Source organism: Solanum stenotomum, chromosome 2, assembly GCF_019186545.1.
Source record: "Solanum stenotomum isolate F172 chromosome 2, ASM1918654v1, whole genome shotgun sequence".
NCBI lineage: Eukaryota > Viridiplantae > Streptophyta > Magnoliopsida > Solanales > Solanaceae > Solanum > Solanum stenotomum.
Window position 1 is genome coordinate 6,525,733 of NC_064283.1, and position 25,120 is coordinate 6,550,852.

At 36.4% G+C, this 25,120-nt stretch overlaps 1 protein-coding gene across 2 annotated transcripts in view; it reads left to right on the forward strand.

Moving 5' to 3' along the window:
• LOC125856877 (protein SABRE) overlaps positions 1–25,120 on the forward strand; it is a 49,485-nt gene that overhangs the window by 12,822 nt on the left and 11,543 nt on the right. The window contains exons 5-12 of one of the 2 annotated variants that reach the window (XM_049536527.1): positions 1,790–2,006; positions 6,216–6,386; positions 6,507–6,584; positions 7,737–7,988; positions 12,275–14,365; positions 19,331–21,176; positions 22,268–22,368; positions 24,760–25,116. In XM_049536527.1, coding sequence (XP_049392484.1) covers positions 1,790–2,006; positions 6,216–6,386; positions 6,507–6,584; positions 7,737–7,988; positions 12,275–14,365; positions 19,331–21,176; positions 22,268–22,368; positions 24,760–25,116 — 5,113 coding nt within the window. Of the gene's footprint in view, positions 1–1,789; positions 2,007–6,215; positions 6,387–6,506; positions 6,585–7,719; positions 7,989–12,274; positions 14,366–19,330; positions 21,177–22,267; positions 22,369–24,759; positions 25,117–25,120 lie in introns of those variants that run through there. The other variant, XM_049536528.1, reaches the window with a different exon arrangement.

Genomic DNA, 25,120 nt, shown 5'->3' on the forward strand with positions numbered 1-25,120 from the left:
TTCTCTTTTTCACATGCACTAATCTATAGCTAATAATATATAAACAAGTATGATCCCCCTTTATAAAAGTTTCCACAGCTCCCAAAAATTTAAAGGGAAATTCTATTAAGCATTTTAATATGACTAAAATTTCGTAAGAGGGGAAATGGTTTTTGTTAGAACATGAATTGTTTTATACAATCCTATTAGAATAAGAATAGGTTTATACAATCCTATTAGAGTAGGAATAGGTTTATACAATCCTATTTAGAGTAGGAATAGGAATAGAAATAGAATGGTTTCAGTACAAGTGGAAAAGGAGACATCTGTATATAATGGTTTGAGTACAACCCATGTACTGTTTTGTGATATAATACAAAGTTACCTATTTCAAAAAAAAAGAAAGAAATAGAAATAGAAATAGGAATAGTAAATAGTATCCTACTTGGTGAAGGATTGTATTGTAGTGTGTCTATAAATAGGGTCTCAATGTAATAAGGTAGACACAACAACAATTCAAGAATATTCTTTTCCTATGTTTCTCACAGTTTTCATTTATAGCTGCCTTAATGTATGCAAGATGAGTCTTAATTCTCATTATAATGTGAATGAATGACAAAAACATCTCAAAATCTTTTCCACCCTCATGTGAAATACATCATCTTTGGTCAATCTTAAGAAAGAATTTCGCCAAATTCCTTATTTGTAAAAAGAGCTGTAGTTGTATTCACAACGTACATTGGAGTACAAAGTACTGAGTTTCCAGCTTGTTGACCGTATTCAACTACATTGAAAGAATGAAAGACTATCTGAAGCTTAATAGATAGTGTGAGTTAGGAAATAATTTTTCATTGATCATGTCAAAGCTTAGTCTCTACAGGGAAATAATGAGAGAACCTTAGAAGTTTCTTGACTTAAGCGATCCTGAAAGTTCTTTGGGAAAAAACTAACAACATACCCAGTAAATCCCACAAGTGAGGCCTGGGGATTCTTTTGGTTCCGCTGTTAGAGGCAAATTTTCATTGATGATCAGTAGATATTTATAGCTACAAAGATGGATCTGATAGATTTATTTAGGAAAAGGAGACTCTAAAATCCCATTCTTAGCCACTAAAATTTAGTCTTCTCAATCAAGAAATTACTTGCTGGGAAATAAATAAAAACTCCTTAAATTCTAGGAGTTGGATAATGATAAATTTATCATGTTAGTTAAGAAGCATGACATGACGATGTCAATATTTGGGCTAGAGTCGCTGACGCATGAACAACAGTTTCAATTGAACATTGCACATGAATGTGACTTAGTCATCCAGCTTGGTTCTTTTGGTGCAAGTCCTCCTGTGTCAACGGAATGTGCATTTTTTTTTTATCTTTGCTGGATGAAGAGCAGGTGATGGTTATAACAACCACATTTTTTTTGAAGCTTTGTTGGACAATTTTAAATCCATTGAACATATACCTCAATTTTTACTCTTTAGATGAGCCGTAAAGTTTTATCTGATAGGGCCTGTTTTTGTACTATGCTTGTGCTTTGTACATCTGATATGTGCCTGTTGCAGATCTATTCTCCTGTACACTAGAATTGTAGCTTGCTTACTTCTCCCAGTAATGGTAAAAAGAACTAGCTCTTTGCAATTGTAGATGCTTAAATGAAAGAAGCTTTGGTATACGGATTGTATACTGGGTTTCCCCAATTGTTAATAACATTAATTACCTTATCAAAATAATGAAAGAAGCAGATTTGAGATTTTATCTGAGCTTAACTGTGCGTTGTTACTACTCTGCTGTGTTCTATTCCTTTTCGTTTTAGGGAAGCAGGAGTGGTTGTTAGGAATGTGGAGATTGGCACTGGTGATGTCTCCATTAATTTGAATGAGGTGCTGTTACTTAAAAGGAAAGGTGAAGATGCCTTTTCTTCTACAGATGTAGCTTTGAAGGAAGTCAATGAATCTGGTACTGCTGAAAAGCATGTGAAACCCCCAGCTAATTCGGCTATTATGAAATATGCATCAATGTTCCCTGAAAAGGTCAGTTATTTCTCTATCCTCACTCTCTGCAGCAAGATTGACAATATTTTTTTGTTTATAGCTAACATATAAAAAATAAGGATATTTTGTCCTTTGTAGCTTTGTGCTTGTCAAAGTCACATTTGACTTGTCTATTATTAAGTGTTTAGTTTTTATAGTGTATAGGTTTGAAAAAATTGTGTTTTAAGCTTTTCTCTAGAATGATTAAGGAGAAAGAAGTTGGAAGTACAATGATATGAATGGAAGGAGGGTCTTAGATTATAGAAATGGTTCCCCCTTTTCAGGAATAATACAGTTCATAATGAAGTAGGGAGGAAATGGCCTTTGTAGCCGGCTCTGATATGTAATGCATAAATCGTTATTTCCTTTTAATAAATTTAAGTTTCTCAAACCATCTTCATTCCATGTCTTTGAGTTATATAATAGATTAATTTAAATTAGTTCCTTGAGCTTATTACTTGCTTGGAGGAAATAGGAATGAACTTCAAAGTCAAATGATTTCCATAAAAGAGAGTTGTTAGAATAGGAATAGGATTGTATATAGTGTCCTTCGTGGAAAAGAATAGTAATGTAGTGTCTATAAATAGAATTTGGTCTATAAAAGGATTGTAGTCTAATAGCCTTGTATGTTGATTGCGCCGGTCACTCTATGGTCTGAAACAGCCTACTCGAGCCTGGTTTGGGAAGTTCAACACAATAATTCAGGAGTTCGGCATTGCTCGTAGTGAAGTTGATCACTCTGTGTTTTTCCGACATTTTGCTCCAAATATGTGTATTTTTTGGTGGTTTATGTTGGCGTTACCATTATCACTGCTAGTGATCAAGATTGTAGTACTAAATTAAAACATATCTTTCAACATTGCCAGATTAAAGACCTCCACAGATGAAATATTTTTTAGGTATTGAGGTTGCTTAGTTCAGATAAGGTATTGTTATTTCATAACAAAAGTATGCCTTAAACATTCTTGAGGAGACAAGAATGATGGGTATTGACACTCCTATGGATCCTGGAAAATATAGGATGACTGGTTGGTAAGTTGAATCATCTGTACTAGACCTGTCATTTCTTTTCCTCTGGCTGTGAGTATTGTAAGTCAGTTTATGAAGGACTATTTTTTGAGGATCGAGGCCATGAGAAGATTGTTGGATATATAGACGCTAATTGGGTAGGATCACCTATTAATAGATATTCTAGATCTGGATATTGTGTTTTAGTAGGAGGTAATTTAGTGTCTTAGAAGAGTAAGCAACAAAGTGTGGTTGAATGATCTAGTGTAGAAGCAGAATATCGAGCAATGACTATAACAACGTGTGAGCTAGTTGGATTAAACACTTGCCCAGAGAACTAAAATTTGATATTGACATGATGTTTAAAGATGCGGAACCAAGACATAGAGAAAAATCTCTCTCTTGTCAATCAATGAGAGTTACAATTGTTTCCTGGAATGTTAGGGGGCTCAACATGGATAGTAAGCTCTGAATAACTAGCTCAACAATAAGCTCAATTGTTTCAATGTTACCTTGTATAAAAAAGCTCAATTGTTCCATTACTTGCTCCTCCATTTCCTGGGATGGGAAGTACAGATAGAAAGGCTTAGAAAAGGAGGCGTGGGATTAGAACTGATGGAAGATTGAATGACACAGATCCATGGTGATTTTGTCTTTGCAAAGCCATAGCTTATTGGTTCTAGTTGTTTCGTTTGACGTTTGACACAAATCAAAGTTTCTATTTTTATAATTAGGGACGTCAAATGGTGGGTTGCATGAAATTTTGACGGATCAAAATAGGTTACATCAATGGACGTGTCATGACCCACCCATTCAGAATTCGTTTGGGTCCAAAGGGCTCTGATCAGATGGGTTGAATTGCGGGCCATAATCCAACCCACCCAAGTTAAAATCAATAACATGCCATGGTTTACATTGCAGTATCCATAACATAGTCCACTGCCTGTTCTTTTTGGAAATTAATTCGGTTTGCTGTTTCCAGCGTCAATTTCTTTCTTTCTTCTTCTTCTTTTTGTTGTCGGACTTATTTCTTGTTTGGTGCCTGTCTTTGTCAACAACAGTTTATCAAATTGATCATATGATGACTTGTTTTGGTTCAACCTACCTTTTTGCTTATAACAATACAATACTTTCCTGCTTCCATTTTTTTACAAGTTGTTCCTCTCTACTTTAACTATCAACTAAGATATCAACCTTATTAAAAAAGTTAAGCTATTAAAAGTTTTGGGTTCAAATTCTATCCACTTATTGTATAAATGTTCAAATATTTATAAATGAATGGATTTCTTTTTTGTTCTCAAAAAATTCTATCCACTTATAAATGTGTGTGTGTATAATTAGTTATTGTACTGGAAGCAAGTAGTCTCACCATTTTGGTGAACAAAACAAACATAATAAAATTGATAACAATAATAATAATTTAAGATTGATAAACAGAATAGATAAATTTGAATTCTTCTTCTTCTTCTTCTTTAAAAAAAGGAAAAAGGTCTGAAAAATACTCCAACTTTGGCCGAAATTGCTGTTACGATACCAAACTTTATGGAGGACCTTTTACCCCTGCACCATTTAAAAGTGTATTTTAAAGGTATATATGTGCCCATGTGGACACATTACTATTTATAATGATGCAATATTTATGATGTCCACATGGACACATATATACCTTTAAAATACACTATTAGATAGTGCAGGGGGGTAAAAGGTCCTTTCCAAAGTTCGGTATTGTTACAACAATTTCTGTCAAAGTTCGAATAGATTTTCGACCTTTTTTCCCAAAAAATAATAATGCATAAATTTGTTAATTACCTAGTGTCCAAGTGCCAGAGAATGGTAAACAAACAAGAAAAAGAAGGTCTATCACGCCAGGCAAACCAACTCCATGTTTCTCGTTAATGAAACTCAGGGTTGTGCTACACAATGTATGCTACTTCATGTGTTGCGTAGCTGACCAGTTCAGCAGCCCAAGTTGACCTGTTTAAAAGGTGGGTCAGCTTGAGTTACAACCCAATTTTACCCGGCAAGAAAATGTTATCGACCCATCGTTAAATTTTGGGAGGTTACACATCTATGGATCAAATTTGTCACCTCTATTTATAACTTATTCCTTTAAGTTGTTCTCTAGTTTTGTTTGCGCTTAGGGGTCGTTTGGTAGCTGGATAAGGCCAAAGCTAATACATGGATAACTTGGTTATTCATGTATTAAATTTTATACCATGTTTGGTTTGCAAATAGGATAAAAGTTATGCATGTATTAATTTTATACAATGTTTGGTTGACAGATTTTCAAATGTTGTATAAAAGTTATTCATGTATTATTTTTATATGGTGTTTGGTTGTGTTTTTTGTAATCCTACATAATTAATACTTGTATAACTTATGAGGGAATGTATGTATAATTTATGTGGGATAGAAGGTGGAATAAGTTCGGTGGGTATTAGTTATACATGTATTAAAATGACAAATTACACATTCACCCCTATTAATTTACTCTTAAATATATATTAATTTACAGCAAATCAAATAATCAATAGATATTAAAATAAGCATTACCATTTTTTTTTCTTTTGAGTTTTTTGTCTTGATAATTGCTTAAATTCTTGTTAATTGTTTTCTTTTTAGTTAAAAATACAAGTTTTAATTTTTTGCTTAAAAATACAAGTTTTAGTTTTTTCTTAGTTATCTATTGTTTAGTTTAATTTAAATTACGTACTACTTAATTACTTAATCACTTAATCATATTGAGTACAAATTACTTAGTTACTTTTAGTTATTTGTTATTTACTTTGTTATTTTTAGCTATTGGTATTTATTTAATTTTAATGTGTTATTTATAAAATTGGTTATTTTAATGGTTATAATAATTATTAGCTCACTAATAACTTTTGAAATTAAGAAATAAAAATTTACTCACTAATATATTGTGATCTCTACAGAACTAAACCTTGCATAACTAATACCTACATAACTAATATATGTATACCTAAACCCTACATAACTAATACATGTATAACTAAACCCTGCATAACTAATACATGTATAACTAATACCCACATTACTAATGCCTGCATAACTCTATCCAGCTTCCAAACGACCCCCTTACTGCATAGCATAATGTTGGGAAGTTGGATATTTTTTTTATAAGAATGTTAGGAAGTTACATATAGTTTGATTGACATAATTATTGTATTTGTTTGATAGCTTAGCTTCGTGTTACCCAAACTGGATATGAAGTTTGTGCACCGTGAAGTGGGTCTTATGGTTGAGAATAACATTATGGGCATCCAACTGAAAGGCACAAAATCTCGATCCTTTGAAGATGTTGGAGAAAGTACGCGAGTTGATGTTCAGATGGAGTTCAGTGAAATTCATGTATGTTTGTAGTCATCAGTTGTTCCCAACTTTTTATGCTAAAATTTATATGATGTTTCTCCTATTCTTACTAATATGGTATCTTTTCTAAAGAAATGAAAGTGACTTTTTATACTGCAGCTACTGAAAGATGGTGACATATCAGTTGTGGAGATATTAAAACTTGATGTTGTCTCTTCCGTATATTTTCCACTTCAGGTGTGTGATAATTTTACTTTGATAACATCATTTTCTATTCTCTCTTGTGCTATTTTCTGGTAACTGCTGGGCAGAACAAAATACAAAGCGCTACAGTTGCTTCGTTTAATTGTTTTAGAAGGCAAACTTGGACAGACTCTAGTTATCTGAACCAAGATTTTTGGATTTTAGATACTACAATAGCCATGATTGGATAATTAACCCCCATCTCTCAAACTTGTTGGATGATACCTAGGATTGGGGTCTTGGCCGTTGTATGGGCCTTATCCTACACTTAGCATTATTTGAGAATTACACCCATCCCTCCTCCCCTCATGCGCAAAACATAGTACTCCCTCCGTCCCATTTTATGTGAGGTAGTTTGACTTGGCATGGAGTTTAAGAAACAAAGGAAGACTTTTAAAACTTGTGGTTCAAAATGAATGATAGAAATTTGTGTAGTTGTAAATCATTTCATTAAGGGTAAAATAGATATTTTATGGTTAAATTGTTACTTAATATAGAAATGTGTCATTCTTTTTGGGATTGACTAAAAAGGAAAGTAAGTCACATAAATTTTGACAGAGGGAGTAAATGATACCTGGGGTTGGGGTCTGGTTACTGTATATGCCTTTTCTTGTCTTTATTACTTGCTCAATGCCTTAAATTACATGTAAGGGTTAGTGTCTTGATGTCCAGCATTTTACTCTAGTGATAATTCTAACCGCAATTCAGTCAGACATTATTAATAAACAACACATTATTATTCCTTGCCTTTCTCTGTTCCCCGGGTTGTTTGTGAATTAATTCAGTCAGTCTTTATTAACAGACAACACACCGTTATTCCTTGCTTTCCTCCATGCATCATACCTGCCTTGTTTGTGAATTAATTCAGTCAGGCTTCAGGATTCTGCCACCTCCCACTGTTGAAAGTTCCTCCTAAACCTCGAGTCCTAAAGGACTCCAATATATTTTAGCCTTGTATCTATTTACACGTGACTAGATCTATTTGGTTTGCAGACTGCTATTTGAACTGGTTCTATACATAGCATGTTCTCATTTGATGCTGTATCATCTTTGATGCTTTCCCGATGGCGTTAATTTTATTTTTTCAAGGCTTATGTTTACTTTTTCCTTTATTTATTTAATTGTTTAGGATGCTTTACTTTACAGCCTGCTTCACCCATCAGATCAGAAGTTGATGTCAAGCTTGGGGGTACTCAGTGCAACATGGTGATGACTAGATTACATCCGTGGATGCGCCTTCATGCTTTGAGAAAAAAGAAAATGGTTCTTCGAGGAGAGAGTACTACTTCTGAAAGATCTCACTCATCTGATCATAAAGCATTCATGTGGACCTCCACTATTTCAGCCCCAGAAATGACTGTAGTGCTCTATGATTTGAATGGCTCTCCACTCTATCATGTAAGAACCTTTTACGTCATATCCACATCTTTTACCCTTGTTAAATGTATTGGTTTTTGGTTCCCGACCAGTGTTATCAAAGCCGAAAAGCGCAAAAAAGCTCTAAGGTCTGTGGGGGCTTTAAGCGCAAATAATGCGTAGACTTTAATGAAAAAAGATGCAAAGGAAGAAAAGAATACAAATATGTATGTTTAGTCCAAGACTAATAATAATAAACATGAATGACAAATATATGAACAAAGAGGTTGAATTTTTTTTATGATAAGGTGAAATATCAATTATTTAGTTTCACTTCTTCATAAGAGGCTCATTTGACAAGGAACCTTTTGCCTTAGAACCTTGATGACGACACTGAAGCGCACATAAAGCGAGGCAAAGCGCTCAACACGTTTTGAGCCTTGCTTCAGGGCTTAAACGCGCCTTGGATAACACTCTTCCCGATTACTTCTCTTATCTTTTTTAAAATCATCTTGTGTGCACATGAGAACAACGAAGTTTTGTGAGTTCTGATTTAACTTTTCTACATGTCATCTATGCTTATACTTATTTCCTTTTGCCTGAAAGGGTCTAAGTTGCTCGGACTCTTCACTTTTGGTGCCGCACCTGTGTCGACACAACATGGGTGTGGGATCCGTGTTCGATTTGGTCAACCGATTTTGGTACTTTGACCAAAATCGATGGGGAAAGTCTGGATAGTTTTAATGATTTCTGTTGAAGAAAATGGAATACCTTTTATGTAGAAATTTCTGTCACTCTTTTTCCTCTAATCCAGGATTCTCCTCAAGTTCTCCACATAAGATCTCATAATTTAGGTTTTATAACTCTACTTTTAGATATTTTAATTATTTTTAGGCAAATCCCCGCACCCGTATCCATACATGGATCCATATCCCCGAATCTTAAAAATTAGATCATAAGGGATCTGACCTCTAGATTTGCACCCGTATCAGATACCTCCACCTGAGTTCAAGCAACTTAGATCTGAGTAGTACATTATGCCGAATGTGTGGGCTGAGTTGAGGAAAGGTGATTGAGGCCTTTGTTAGGATTATAAGATTGTCCAGAGTGAGAATCTTACTACTCAACATAAGCTTTTGGTGATGGACTGAGAGTGTTTAGATGTCCCACATCGGTAGAGGGATGAGAATTTGGTCTCCTTATATGGACTTGGACAAACCTCCCCTCATGAGCTAGCTTTTGGGGTAGAGTTAGGCCCAAGTGTCATATCTTTACAGAGAGTAAGCGAAGGAAGAGGAAAAAGAGTTTATATGTTCGACATAGGACTAAATGGGGTGTTTTGACACCTGCCCTCTCCTATGTAATTGGGGAGAAGTTGGATGATGGGGCTTGGAGGAGTAGTGGGGATGAGGAAAACATGTGGGATAAGACAACTAATTGCATTCAAAAATGGTTAGAGAGGTGTTGGGAGTGCCAAAAATTAACTTTGATGGGCGCTGAGGGGATTGGTGGTGGAATGGGGAAGTTCAAGGCAAAGTGGAAGCAAAGAAGGTTATGCATGCAAAGTGGGTGGACTGCACAGACGAAGAGTAGAAGTGGATGAATAGGGGAAGTAATAAGGCGTCAAAGATAGGGGCTAAGTTAGTAGTTACAATAGCTAAGACAACTTTTGAAAGACCGTATATTGAACTAAGGGACAAGGGCGGAGATAAGAAGTTGTACAAGCTAGCAAAGGTGAGAGAGAGGAAGGCCTGAGACTTGGATCAAGTGATATGCATCAAAGATGAAGAAGGCAAGGTGCTAATGAGGAGACCCTCATTAAGCATAGATAGCAAGCGTACTTTCACAAACTATTGAACGAAAAAGGGGACAAACACATTGTGCTATGTAAGTTGGAGCCCTCTTAGAGACCCCATGATTTGGGGTATTGTAGGCGTATTAAGGTTGAGGAGGTGAAGTGTGCTATCGGTAAGATGAGTAAGGGAAACGCGCCGGGACCAGTTGAGATCCAAGTGGAGTTTAGGAAGAGCACAGATAAAGCAGGTTTGGAGTGGTTGACTAGCTTGTTCAATGTCATTTTTAAGACGTCTAAGATGTTGAAGGAATAAAGGTGGAGTACAATGGTTCCGTTGTACAAGAACAATGGTGATATCCAAAATTGCAACAACTGGTTCCTAAGTTGTTAAGACACACTATGAAAATGTGGGAGAGAGTGGTGGAGGTGAGGGTGAAAAGGGGTGTGTCTATTTTTTAGAATCAGTTTGGATTCATGCTAGGGCGATCAACCATAAAAGCCATTCATCAACACATTATGAAAATGTGGGAGAGAGTGGTGGAGGTGAGGGTGAAGAGGGGTGTGTCTATTTTTTAGAATCAGTTTGGATTCATACTAGGGTGATCAACCATAAAAGCCATTCATCTCGTGAGGAGACTGATGGAGAAATATCGGGAAAGGAAGAGGGACTTGCATATGGTGTTCATTGACCTTGAGAAGCCCTACGATAAAGTCCCAATGTAAGTCTTGTGGTGATGCCTTGAGGCAAGAGGTGTATTAGTGGTTTATATTAGGGCAATAAAGGACATGTACGAAAGAGATGAAACATGGGTAAGAATGGTAGGAGGAGATTTAGAGCACTTTCCTATGGAGATGGGGTTACGTCAGGGATAAACTCTTAGTCCATTTCTATTTGGCTTGGTGATGAATGAATTGACGCGAGAAATTCAAGATGAGGTGCCTTGGTGTATGTTATTTGCAGATGACATAGTCCTGATTGATGAGATGCACAGTGGAGTTAATACCAAGTTAGAGGTGTGGAGACAAACTTTGGAGACTAAAGGGCTCAGGTTGAGCAGGACCAAGACAAAGTATGTGGAGTGCAAATTCAGTGATGCGATACATGAGGTAGGCGTGAAAGTGAGGCTTGACACATAAAGTATCCCAAGAAAGACAAATTCAAGTATTTTGGGTCTATAATCCAGGGGAATGGGGATATCGAGGATGATATCGCACATCGTATTGGTGCGGTGTGGATGAAGTGGTGGCTTGCCTCGGGTGTCTTGTGTGATAAAAAGGATACCATTGAAACTCAAAGGTAAGTTCTATAGAGCGGTGGTTAGACCGACATTGCTATATGAGGCGGAGTGCTGACTAGTCAAAAACCCCCATATCCAGGAGACGCATGTTGTAGAGATAAGGATGTTGAGGTGGGTGTGTGGTCACTAGGAGGGATAAGATTAGAAATGAGGATATTCAAATGGAGGTGATAGTGGCCTTCGTGGTGGACATATTTAGGGAAGCGAGACGGAGATGGTTTGGACATGCGAAAAGGAGATGGGTAGACGCACTAGTGAGGAGGTGCGAGAAATTGGTTATAGAGGGTACATGGAGAGGCAAATGTAGGCCGAAGAAATATTGGAGAGAGGTGATAAGACATGATATGATGGAACTTCAGGTTACTGAGGACATGACCTTAGATAGAAAGGTGTGGAGGACACGTATGAGGGTAGAAGGTCAGTAGGTAGTGTAGTTTTGACTTGCTTAGGATGGTTGGTTTTTGCCAGTGTACTAGTTGTAGGATTGTAGCTCTTGTTTTGGTACTTTATCTTTGTTTAGTATTGTTTTCAATAATCTATCCTAGTATGTTCTTCATTGTCTCCTTCTTCTTTGTACCTGGATTTGCTGCACTTGAGCCGAGGGTCTTTCGGAAACAACCTCTCTATCTCTACAATGCAGTGGTAAGGGTTTGCGTACATTCTAACCTCCCCAGACCTCACTTGTGGGATTTCACTGGATATGCTGTTGTTGTGTGGGCTGAGTTTTTATGTTTGTTTCTCTATTGTCTAAAGCTGTCGTCTTTTGTGTCTTAGCCCAGAAAACATAAAGTGATCCGAGTTTAACTAAAGAAATAAAAATCTTTTCATGTGCTTTTTAATCTGGCTATTTGGATAGTTGGCTTGAGAGGAGTGTAGGATATCTGAAACAGTATATTGCCTCTGATAGGTGTGGGGTAAGTTCGTGTTTTTGACTTCACCATTGTGTAAAACTAATTGTCTTTGAACTGTTTCCAACAACTTGTGTCTTCTCAACTTAACAAGGGAGCTAATGAACTTTGCTTGAGTTGATTCTTTTTGGGCCCTTTCTATGTAATTGAGGGAATGCTACTCTTAAATTTCATTCTTCCCTTTTGACAATGAATATCTGTTTTGCTGCGAATTACTAAACGTTAGTCATCAGAATAAGCACAGATAGTCAACTGTTCAGCTTGTGTCTGTAATTACTTCAACCTTTTGTCTTAAATGGTGGTGTCATGTTCCTTTTTACTTTGCAGGGCTGTTCACAGTCATCACATGTCTTTGCCAATAATATATCAAGTACAGGCACAGTGGTGCACATGGAGGTTGGTGAATTTAATCTGAACATGTCAGATGAGTATCGAGAATGCTTAAAGGAGAGTCTCTTTGGGGTTGAAACAAACATGGGTTCACTTATTTATATAGCAAAAGTCAGTGTTGACTGGGGAAAGAAAGATATGGATTCACCTGAAGATGGTCTCAAGTATAAAACAGTTCTCTCTGTTGATGTTACCGGGATGGGTGTTCACTTAACCTTCAGGCGCATTGGGTCTCTTATGTCTACCGCTTTGTCTTTCAAGCGCTTACTGAAAAGTCTTTCTGGTTCTGGTAAGAAACCAGACAACCGGGTGACAAAATCGTCCAGGCCATCAGGGAAAGGGATTCAACTCATCAAATTCAATCTAGAAAAATGCTCTTTAAATGTTTGTGGAGAAGTGGGTTTGGAAAATTCTGTTGTTCCTGATCCCAAACGTGCCAATTATGGATCTCAGGGAGGTCGAATTGTAGTTAGTGTTTCAGCTGATGGTACACCCCGCACTGCAACTATTACACCTACAACTCCAGTTGAACTTAAAAAACTGAAGTATTCTCTGTCCCTTGATATTTTCCACCTAAATATGTCCATGAACAAGGAGAAACAATCCACACAAATGGAGCTTGAAAGAGCGAGATCAATCTATCAAGAACATTTGGAAGATGGTAACCTCCCTGGAGCAAGAGTTACATTGCTTGACATGCAGAATGCAAAGTTTGTGAGGCGATCTGGTGGTCTTAAAGAGATTGCAGTGTGCTCACTATTTAGTGCTACTGATATATCAGTCAGATGGGAGCCTGATGTGCATATAGCTTTGGTTGAACTTGGGCTGCACTTAAAGTTACTTCTGCACAATCAGAAGCTTCAGGAACTTGCTAAAGGCGACTTTAAAGTAAATGGGCAGGTAATTGAGACTTCAATGGAGTCAGTACCACTGGAGAAACGCAAGAAAAGAGAATCCATCTTTGCTATTGATGTGGAAATGCTTAATATATCTGCAGAAGTTGGAGATGGTGTTGAGATGACTGTCCAGGTGCAGTCGATCTTTTCTGAAAATGCTCGGATCGGTGTGCTTCTTGAAGGGTTAATGCTCAACTTGAATAATGCAAGAATATTTAGAAGTAGCAGAATGCAAGTCTCTCGCATTCCAAATGCTTCTAGAAGTGCACCAACTTCAAAACACGAGATAGGCACACCATGGGATTGGGTTATTCAAGCCCTTGATGTCCACATATGCATGCCATACAGGTTGGAATTGCGGGCCATCGATGATTCTATTGAGGAAATGCTTCGAGCTTTAAAGCTTGTTACTGCTGCAAAAACTAAACTTTTGTTTCCCAATAATGAAGAGAAATCAAAAGCTAAAGAGACCAGTTCATCGAAAATTGGACGAGTTAGATTTTGCATAAAGAAACTCACTGCTGATATTGAAGAACAACCTATACAGGGATGGCTTGACGAACATTATCAGCTGTTGAAGAAGGAGGCTTGTGAAGTAGCTGTCAGATTAAACTTTATTGATAAGCTTATTTCAAAAGGTGGAAAATCTCATGGTGTTGCAGAAAGAAAGGATTCTTTTGAAGATGGTAAAGTCCATTTCAATGGAGAGGAGATTGATGTGGAGGACACTTCAGCCGTTCAGAAACTGCAAGAGGAGATCTATAAGCAGTCATTCAGGTCGTATTACCACGCATGCCAAACTCTTGTGCAATCACAAGGATCAGGGGCTTGTAGTGAAGGGTTTCAAGGGGGTTTCAAGCCTAGCACTGCCAGGAGTTCTCTCTTTTCAGTTTCTGCTACAGAGTTGGATGTAAGTTTGACAAGAATTGAAGGAGGTGATTCTGGGATGATAGAGATTCTGCAAAAGCTTGATCCAGTATGTCGTGCACATAGCGTCCCATTTTCACGATTATATGGTAGTAATATCAATTTGCATACGGGTTCCCTTGTTGTTCGGATAAGAAATTACACATATCCACTTCTTGCTGCAACTTCAGGAAGGTGTGAAGGACGTGTTATACTGGCTCAGCAGGTTTGATCATTGTTCTTTTCCTTGTTTTTTCCCTTCTTCAAACTGTCAAAAAAGTGTTTTTATGAAAATATGTTCACAAGAACTAATTGCATTTTTGTGTAACCTATACAAATCATTTCTCTCTGAAGGACGTGACAACCAAATTGGCGCTCATCACAAAAAAAAAGGCTAACCATCCAATATGTTCTAACAAAACTATTGAATCTATTACCATTGCTCCTTAAAAAAAAATCAATCTATTACCGTTGCTAAAAGCGGTTCTGTTTTAATTTATATTTTATCCAAGCCTTAAAATGTAGTTTACATATTTTGGGATTGTGTAGATTTTCTTTGCTCCCTTGCATATTTACTTTCAGACTTTTGGGAATTCTGAAGCATATCTGTAATTTTCTTGTATTTTAACACTATCTAATATGTTTTAACAAGACCCATGCATATCTGTTACCATTGCTAAAATGTGGATCAATTCAAACAGTTCCTTTCTTTTAGTCAAACTTTAAAGCTAGTTACTTATTGTAGGGCTTGTGTTGATTTTCCCCTTGGTCTTTTTTCATATTTGATCTTTCAGAATTATGGGAAGTCTGTACATACTGGTAATATTTTCTTTTGTATATTCAACACCATATTGGCGTGACTTAGTAAAATTTAGTGTTATTACTTTCTTTTGAAGGCTATAGTAAGGACTGCCTTGCAATGATTATTCTGATAGATGCATTAAGTTTTCCAGATAATTCATGCGAATCACTAATCAGTTGCCTTTTTCAATATTAATACTGTGAAAACACGCTATCTGAAATAAAACTGATCTTGTGGTCTTACCTGTACTTCTCTGAATATGGATGCAGTCATATTAATGCCACTTTATGTTATATTTTTATACAGCAACAAGAACAACAACAACTATGCCTTAGTTCCAAACAGTCGTGTTTGACTATATGAATCGAACCTTCATTTAAGCTCATTTCATTATCATCATCATACTAAATAAAATTAAAGTGATAAATAAGTGAAATATATATAATAACAATAATATAATAATAATAGTAATGACAATAATAATATTAGAAGTTCTCTAACAAGTCTAAAATCTATCCTCAACTAGAAGCTATCTCTTATATTAACCTTTTTCTTCCATTGTGCCCTATATGTAGCTAAATCTGCATTGATACCAAATATTATGTAATATTTTTTTTCAATGACAAATATTTCTCATCTACTCAAACTGAGTTATTTTGTGTTCATTGTGCTTCTATCTTCATATCTGTTGCTCAACTCCACTGATATGCTGCAGCAAGAACTTCAATATCATCACTATTAGAGAACAATTAAATTTATTGAAGTTTTTTTTTTTTCTTTTTTTTGTCATAAAAAAAAATTCAATAAATTTAATTGTTCTCTAGTAGTGATGATATTTATAAGTGCCTTATATTGGTGGAGAAAATGACCGTTGTCTCATTATATGGTCTTAGACAGTCATTAGTTACCTTTTGGGGTTGAGTTAGTTTCAGAGTCCATTTTTTCATGATATTTGAGTCAGACTCCTGCTTTTGGTGTAGTCAATGTTGGGCCATTGTATTATTTTATCCAACCCAGATATGTAGTCTTGGACGTGCGAGGGAGTGTTAACTGTTAAGTGTCCGATATTGGTGGAGAAAATGGGTTGTCATTCCCTCGTGAGCTAGAGTTTGAGGTTGAGTTAGACCCAAAGTCCATTTCTTATCAGATATCTCTAACATGTTTCAGATTGTTGAGGTTATTATGTGATTTGTATTGATTTAGGTTGATTTTCTTTGGTTTGATTTGTTTGATTTGATTGCAATACTTATGCGTAGATTAGATGTGTAATCTTGTCAAATATCAGTTCACTAATTGTTATATATGCCATAAGTATAAATTATTTCCATCCAAACTTAGGGGGATAATCAAGCTTTACCATCATTTCTCAATCTTTTCTTCCCATTCCACATGGTATTAGGTCATGGCACAAGAAACTGAAAATCTTAGGACTCTGTTTGTCCTAAATAATTCGCCAGTCATTATTAATATATGGGGTCGTTTGGTAGAATGTATTAACAAAATTAATGCATGCATCAACTCTGTATATTAGTAATACCTTGTTTGGTATACTTTTTTATGCTATGTATAACTAATGCAAGGGAATTTAACGCACGCATTAGCATGGTTAAAGACCCAATTACCCCTCAAAACTCTTTTTACATTTTTTCTACCATAATTGTGGAGGGTATCTTTGTAAATAAATATTTTTATGCAATACATGCTATTTTTAGTACACCAAACCAAACAATGGATAAAAATAATCTATGTATTACTAATGCAAGCATAACTAATACAAGTATTTTTAATGCAAGCATTACTAATACACTCTATTTTTATACACTCTACCAAATGATCCCTATTTGTGTCAAAAGCCTTGACTATGGTTTGAACTCTGCAACAGGTTTTGCTGGAGCAAAATAAATTGTATAGTTTAACATCCAGAGAATTCAATTGGAGATTAGATAACTGTGAATTAACTTTGTTCAAATTAGTGGCTTCAATTGAAACTATATCACTTGAATCGTCAACAGATTGCGAATCATAGTTGTTTGCCATGAACCATAGCTCAACTAGGCAAACATGACGTGTAGTTACTACTACCTTGCCCTTCACAATGTTGATAATAGAATTTGAATGGAGAAGTTTGATGTAGCATGTGTTTGTCCTGTTGGCATTTTTTTTCTTTGGGAAAGCATGTTGATGTCTCTTTTTTAATTCTATAGCTGCTCTTAGATGAATTAGTAGCTAAGGTTTGATCAACAAGTTAAACTTCCTGAAGCTGGGGATTTAGTCTAGTGGAAACTGTGGAAAGAGTACAACATGTGATATGTGGGTTAGACACACATCATAGACTCGGAGCTTGTTTTAGATATATGCCTGGTATATAAGTGGGGAATGGTAGAAGAGGAGTATTATCCATCGAGTTTCGAACTGTGCCCCTACTAGTCCAGGGGAAACCTCAGTTATAAGAAAAAGTTGAACTTTCTAAGATGGGTTAGAATCTCCCCTATCAGCCAAGATACTCTGTGACTTGATAAAAACGTTGGTAGTTCTTACCAAACTTCCTTTGAGATTGCTCACTGACTTGCCCATGCATTCCCCTGAACAGTCTTCATACATATGCCCCTGAACTGTGATGCAATGGAGTAAACTCCTGTTTAAACCTCCACCATTTCCCTTCTTTTTTTCGTCCTTAGTATGATGATACCCCCATTCTTATATGATTGTAAGATTTTCTTTTGTCATGATTAATAAATGAATTTGTCAATGAAATGGACTTTGAGTTTAATTCAACTCTAATATGTTAGCTCAAGTGGTGAGAATCGTCCAAGACCATATACGGAGGTTATAATCTGTAGTTAACCAATGGGGAATTCTTACACACTCTTGAATGCTCAGGGCTGGACATATGAAACATAATGTGGGTGGCCCAATATTGGGTAGCCATGCATTAGGGATGTGTCATGTGTGTGGCTACGATACCTTGTTTAGCAAAGTAGATTCGGCTCCAACTCAACCTTGGTATCCAGTTCAAGTGGTGAGTGGTGTATGTTAATAGCATTGTCCTAACATGCAATTAACGGAATGAATTTATCAACTCAAGCAGCATTTTGTTCAGTCACTTTCAGACTAAATTTAGATAGATTAAAGTACTTTGTGGGGGTCGAGTTAGCGAAGTCGATGTTAGGCATTGCAGGCTTACCGGAAGAATCATATATGTTAGATTAGAAGCGCACTAACCATCTTGTCTTGTGTATACAATGTATAACTTGTTCTTGATCTGGGTGAGTCACTTGAAATCTTTACAGATTCCAGAGAGTGGTACATAAGCAAGCTAAATTATCTCATAGTCACACAATCACACATTTTTCTTTCTCTTAGTTTTTCAGTTTTCATGTTGTGGCCATTTGGATATTGTAATCATGTTCTCATGTCAAAGGGGATCCAAGTTGAGGATTGTTATCTGAATACAAGGGTTACTCACCCATTGTTTGGCGTTTATATGTTGATTAGGCAAGTTCTTCCCCAAATAGACGATCTACTTCTGGAAGCTGTATCATGATGGGAGGAAATCTAATATCCTGGAAGAATAAAAAATAAGTTGAGCTATGACCATCTCGACTTATGGGCTTATAAGTTATATCGTTAAAACACCTTCTCCATGAGTTTAGGTATATCAAAGTCAAAAGAGATGAAAATGGTATCTGCTATCAAGTTCCCTTTCATATTACTTTATCTTATTTTTCACAAAAAAAACAACAATATATATGGAGGTAAATTTTTATTTTATTAGACATGATTGAATAAGGAGATGCATTACGACTGTTTGTCACCTCAAATAGCCAATTAGCTGATGTTCATACAAAATCTTAGAGGCCTTCAAACCGAACATTTCTAACACGCTTGGCACCCATGACATAAATACACCATTTTGAGTGGAAGTGTGGAGATTAGTTTGAGTGGATCTAGACTAATTAGGTTTGGTTTGATTGGTTCGATTTGGCTGTTGAAATTTTGTACAATCTTTTCTAGAATCAGTAGTTCGCAAAACTTTAACATATGTAATCGTTATATATTCCTATCTAGACTCCGTACTGGAGAGAACAATCAAGTTTTTCCCACATGTAATCACTAATCACTGAAGTGCTACATTCTGAAAGTTAGCATTGGAAAATTGTCAATGTGATAACTGTAAGCCTCCAATTGAGATAGCATTATCAATTTGAATATCTATGTTTAATCTTGCTCCTTTGTGCTGTATATTGTGTTAAAGCGCTAGATATATTATATTCCTCATTCAACTGTATTTGACTCTTGAGAAGCAATCTTACTTGGTTTTAAATGCTTTGAATTTCAACAATAGACTCGTCGACACAAAAGTAACCTTTTTATCTATGTGGGGTGCAGGCAACTTGTTTTCAGCCCCAAATCCACCAAAATGTATACATTGGGAGATGGAGGAAGGTCCGTTTGCTCCGTTCTGCTAGTGGGACAACTCCACCAATGAAAACATACTCTGATTTGCCCTTACATTTTCAGAAAGCAGAAATTTCCTACGGAGTGGGTTTTGAACCAGCTCTTGCTGATATTAGCTATGCTTTCACAGTGGCCATGCGTAGGGCCAATTTGAGCATCAGAAATCCAAGTCCAGATCCTCCTCCACTGAAAAAGGAAAAGAGCTTGCCATGGTGGGATGAAATGAGAAACTACATTCATGGAAACACCTCCTTATATTTTTCTGAGTCCCAATGGAATATTCTTGCCAGTAGTGATCCTTATGAAAAGTCTGACAAGCTTCAGATAAGATCTGGGTATATGGAACTCCAGCAGTCAGATGGTCGTGTTTATTGTTTTGCAAAGGACTTCAAGATTCTACTGAGCAGCTTGGAGAGCTTGTTAAAGAACTCTAATTTGAAGTGTTCATCTGGATTTTCCTCTACTTTCATAGAGGCCCCGGCCTTTAGTCTTGAAGTGATAATGGAGTGGGAATGTGATTCTGGAACCCCTCTAAACCATTATTTATTTGCATTTCCCAGTGAAGGAGTGCCCCGTGAAAAAGTTTATGACCCGTTTAGATCAACTTCTCTGTCACTTAGGTGGAATCTTCTGCTTAGGCCATCTCTTCCTATGCATGATAATCAGTCAAACTTATGTTCTGTGGGTGATCAGGGTGTCTTGGATGCAGCTGGCTGTGGTGCAATGAAGCCTGACAGCTTGTCAGTTTTCCCAACACTGAAACTTGGTCCTCATGATTTGGCATGGGTACTGAAATTTTGGAGCTTAAATTATTATCCGCCTCACAAATTGCGGTCTTTCTCTAGGTGGCCACGTTTCGGAATTCCAAGATTTCCTAGATCTGGCAATCTGTCATTAGATAAGGTGATGACAGAATTTATGTTCAGAGTTGATGCAACACCAGCATGCATAAAGCATATGCCTTTAGACGATGATGACCCAGCTAAGGGGCTGACATTTTCTATGAATAAGTTAAAATATGAACTTTATTATGGCAGGGGGAAGCAAAAATACACTTTTGAGAGCAAACGTGACACTCTTGATCTTGTATACCAGGGTCTTGACCTCCACATGCCTAAGGCATTTATAAATAGAGATGATAATAGCAGTGTTGCAAAAGTAGTTAACATGACTAGGAAAACATCACAATCTGCATCAACAGAAAGATCTTCTAATGACAGCAGCACGGAGAGACAGCGTGATGATGGTTTTCTTTTATCATCTGATTACTTTACAATCAGAAGGCAAGCCCCAAAAGCTGACCCAGATAGGTTGTTGGCGTGGCAAGAAGTTGGTGGGAGAAATCTCGAGATGACATATGTGAGATCTGAGTTTGAAAATGGGAGTGAAAGTGATGACCATACAAGATCTGACCCAAGTGATGATGATGGGTATAATGTCGTGATCGCTGATAATTGTCAGCGAATCTTTGTCTATGGTCTTAAGCTTTTGTGGACACTTGAGAATAGGGATGCAGTTTGGTCTTGGGTAGGTGGAATATCTAAAGCTTTTGAATCTCCAAAACCATCTCCTTCTAGGCAATATGCCCAAAGAAAGTTGCTGGAGGATAGTGAGGTAATTGATAGAACTGAATTACCTCAAGATGATAACCAGAAGTCTCCAGTCAGTCATGGTGCCAGTTCCTCTTCTCCACAACATGTCAGGCCATCAAAAGCACAAGTAGAAGCACCTCTATCAAGGGAAGTTAAAGTAGAAACTCTTCCATCTACTTCCTTTGGTAAGCTCTAACTGGACCTTAATTCTGTATCATGACTTAGGGGTCGTTTGGTAGAGTGCATTAATAAAAATAAAGCATGTATTAGCTTTGTGTATTAGTAGTACCTTGTTTGGTCCACTTTTTCATGCTATGCCATTAGTTATACACTCTACTGTGAATTAAGGAGTGTATTACTAATACATGGAAATCCATGGTATTAGTAATTCAAGGGAATTTAATGCATGCATTAGCAGGGTTGAAGACCCAATTGCCCCTCAAACCCTTTTTTACATCTTTTCCACCATATTTGTGGAGGGTATCTTTGTAAATAAATATTTTTATGTAATGCATGCTATTTTTAATACACCAAACCAAACAATGCATAAGAAATAATGTCTGCATAATTAATGCAAGCATAACTAATACAAGCATTACCAATGGAAACATACTCTATTTAGCATTATTCTTATACACCCTACCAAACGAGCCCTTATAGCATTAGATGTATGTATTCTTCTTTGCAGATTAGTGAAACTTAACTCAATTCTAAACTGCTTGTAATCTCTTGTATAGTTAGCTATTATACACTACTCTCTCCAGTCCACATTAAGTGGTGCATTTTCGCTTGGGCATACCCCTTTAAGAAATCTACTCACTCCTAGAAAGAAGTGTTTTTACCAACTTTACCTATTTAATATAGTTTCTTGGTTAACATTAACCCTACTGTTCTAAATAGGGGTAAGTTTGGAAGGAAACAATTAATAACTTCTTGATTACGTGGAACACCACTTATTTTGAACCTAAATGTAAAGGTAAAAACACCTATTAATATGGACCAGAGGGAGTAGTAGTTTTAATTTCTGATCTAATATTTACTGCCGAAGCTGTGGAACCTATATTTCCGAGTTCAAATATTTGGCACATCTAATCTACCTTCTGGATTAGCCTTATTTTTTTGACAATTGATTAATTGTTGCAGCTTGATATGGGTGCATTTGCACAATAGAAATGTTTGTATGATATTTGAGACATGGGTTATAATCTTTGTTGTCCTTCTCACTGCAAGATGTTAATTTTTGTAAATTATCCTTTTTATTTCTATCTATTACCAGCGAAGCTTGCCGACATTGAAGACAATGAGGGGGAGGGCACTCGCCATTTCATGGTCAATGTCATTGAACCACAATTCAATCTTCACTCAGAAGATGCAAATGTAAGTTAACTATCTGCTAACAATTCAAAGCTGTAAGAACTAATTGTCTTGGTTATGGGTCATAGCTTCCTAGTTTACTGTGTCCTTATTCAATCTTGTGTCTGTCCTTATTCACTCTTGTGTCATCGGCATTTGTTTCTTTTCCTTTTTGATTGAAATCCTCTGATCCTTATGCTTGCTTATAATATTCATTTCCCTTGAAGGAAGATCTGCATTGAGGTGTTTAACCATTCATGAGACTGGTAAAAGCCACACTTATCAGTTATTCGTTCCTACTCAGTAGCATCTTTACCATGTTGTTAGCTTCTAACGACACGAAATTTTGTCCTTCATTCTAAAACCTAAAATCACATGGAGGGAAGTTGTCTCAAATGACCTACAATCTCTTTGAGTATATGCAGATGGTAGACCTAGCAGAAAATAGGATACAATGGAAGAAAAAGATCTATATAGGCGGTATCAATTAGTTAGGATTATGTTTTCGTCTACTTGGTACATTTATTTTAGGTCTTGTGTTCTCTAGGAGTCTTTAGTCATGTCAGAGATTTATGTCAGTAGAAAATGTAGAGAGCTGTTAGTATTTTTTTAACTTTTATTTTGTATAATGTTGTTGTTCACTTGTTTGAGATGAGCTTAAATGAAGTGACAATGGTGATTCCTAATGAGGTTGTCGATGGTTCAATTCGGTTGGTTATCTTAAGAAATTTATACCATAAGGGATAATAACACTGGGTATGTTACTGTTGTTGTTTTACCATACTGATTTTTCGTTTACACCAGTGTGTCTAACCAAAATTAAACTTTTCGAACTGTCCTAATCATCTTGGTTTGTCTTTGATGTCAGTACAACTTGGTTAATTTAAAGTACTCTCATATTTAAAACATCATGTAAGAGTTACACTGTTAGAGTGTCTTATTTGTTATGTAAAATAATGTCAAGCCTTATCCCTTATAACACATAAACAATAGAGATAAAGGGGGATGAGGACATTATTTTCAACCAGTAAAGGAGAAGCAGAAAAGTAATGGAAATAAATAAGAGGGAAGAAAGAAGAGAAGAATAAATAGGGTGAAGAGGAAAAGGAGAAGAGCAAGAGAGAAAAGAGTGGGAAGAGAGAAACATAGTAGGATTTTGATTCCAAATCAATATATCGGATGTTATTCATCAAGTCTCCTAATGGAGGTCTATTTCTATGACAGCAAGTTCTTAACAAGTTTTGTACTCTCAAAAATTAAGAGCTCTATATTTAACGGAAGATATAAGACTATTTTCCGTAAATCTATTTCATTTCCAACTAATGGATAAAGATAACAGTATTAAGTGACATCAATATGTTCATGACTGTGTCATGTTTACCAAGTGCCTCTTAAATTTGTTTTGTCCTGCAGCATTGACTGCTTGAAGATCATAGAAGTACCCTCCCTACTCTTGTAAGACTAAGAGCCTGTTTGGATTGGCTTTTGCCTTTAGGCTAATAAGCTAAAAGTCATAAGTTAGAAATTCAAACTTACGGCTTTTGGCTTATTTTTATCATTTAACTTAAAATTAAGTGCTTATAATGAGTTTTGGGCTAAAATCATCCCTTATTTATGGGAGTAGGTTCATTTTGTTCCTTCAAATATAACCTGATCATTTTTAATCCATTAACTTTGCTAAAGTGGAGCATTTTTGATCTCCTTAATAGAACCCGTTTAAAAGTAACAGTGTTAAACCCTTAAACCCACGTAACACTCACGTGACTTGTAAAATATAAAACCCATCGGACAAACATTCTCCTTTTCTTAGATTGTGCTGTCGCACCTTAAGGCCATTTTGTTAAATGGTTACTATTTTCGAGTGGGGAAGATTGTTGTGTTCTAAAGTATTGTCTTCTGATATAAATAGCTATTGCTATGTTAATCCTAAGAAATGAAGAAGGCAAGAAGGAATAAAATGTGCATCAATCAAGAAAGAGATAGTACTATCAGTTGAAATTAGCAGCGATAGAAAAATTGTATTTGCCGTTAGTTCTTAACATTGTTATGTTAGGGAGACCAAAAGTGCTCCACTTTAGCAAAGCTAAGGGATTAAAAATGCTTAGGTTGTATTTAAAGGACCAAAATGAACCTACTCCCTTAGATAAGGGATACTTTTAGCCCAAAACTCTGCTTATAAGCACTTCTTAAATTTACCCAAACACTAAAAAAGTGCTTAAAAGAACTTGAAATAAGTCCATCCAAACAGGCTCTAAGTCTCTAATTTCTTAGCCATGCTCAATTGGGAAGTGGTTGCCAAAATCATGACTCTAAATACAAAGGAAGGGGAAAACCTAGTATAACTCTAATAACTCTATTGCAATGCTTTAATTTTTCATTGATGCTAATGCTATTTGCACCTTTTTGTTTTAACAGGGTAGATTTCTGTTGGCGGCTGTGAGTGGCCGTGTTTTGGCTCGTTCATTCCATTCAGTTCTATCCATCGGCTATGAAGTGATTAAACAAGCTCTAGGTGGAGGAAATGTTCAAATTCGTGAATCTCAACCTGAAATGACATGGAATCGCATGGAGTACTCTGTGATGTTAGAACATGTACAGGCACATGTTGCCCCAACTGATGTAGACCCAGGGGCTGGACTGCAGTGGCTTCCTAAAATTCGAAGACGCTCAGCAAAAGTGAAGCGCACTGGAGCTTTACTGGAGAGAGTTTTTATGCCTTGTGATATGTATTTCCGCTATACTAGGCATAAAGGTGGAACAGCCGACTTGAAGGTAT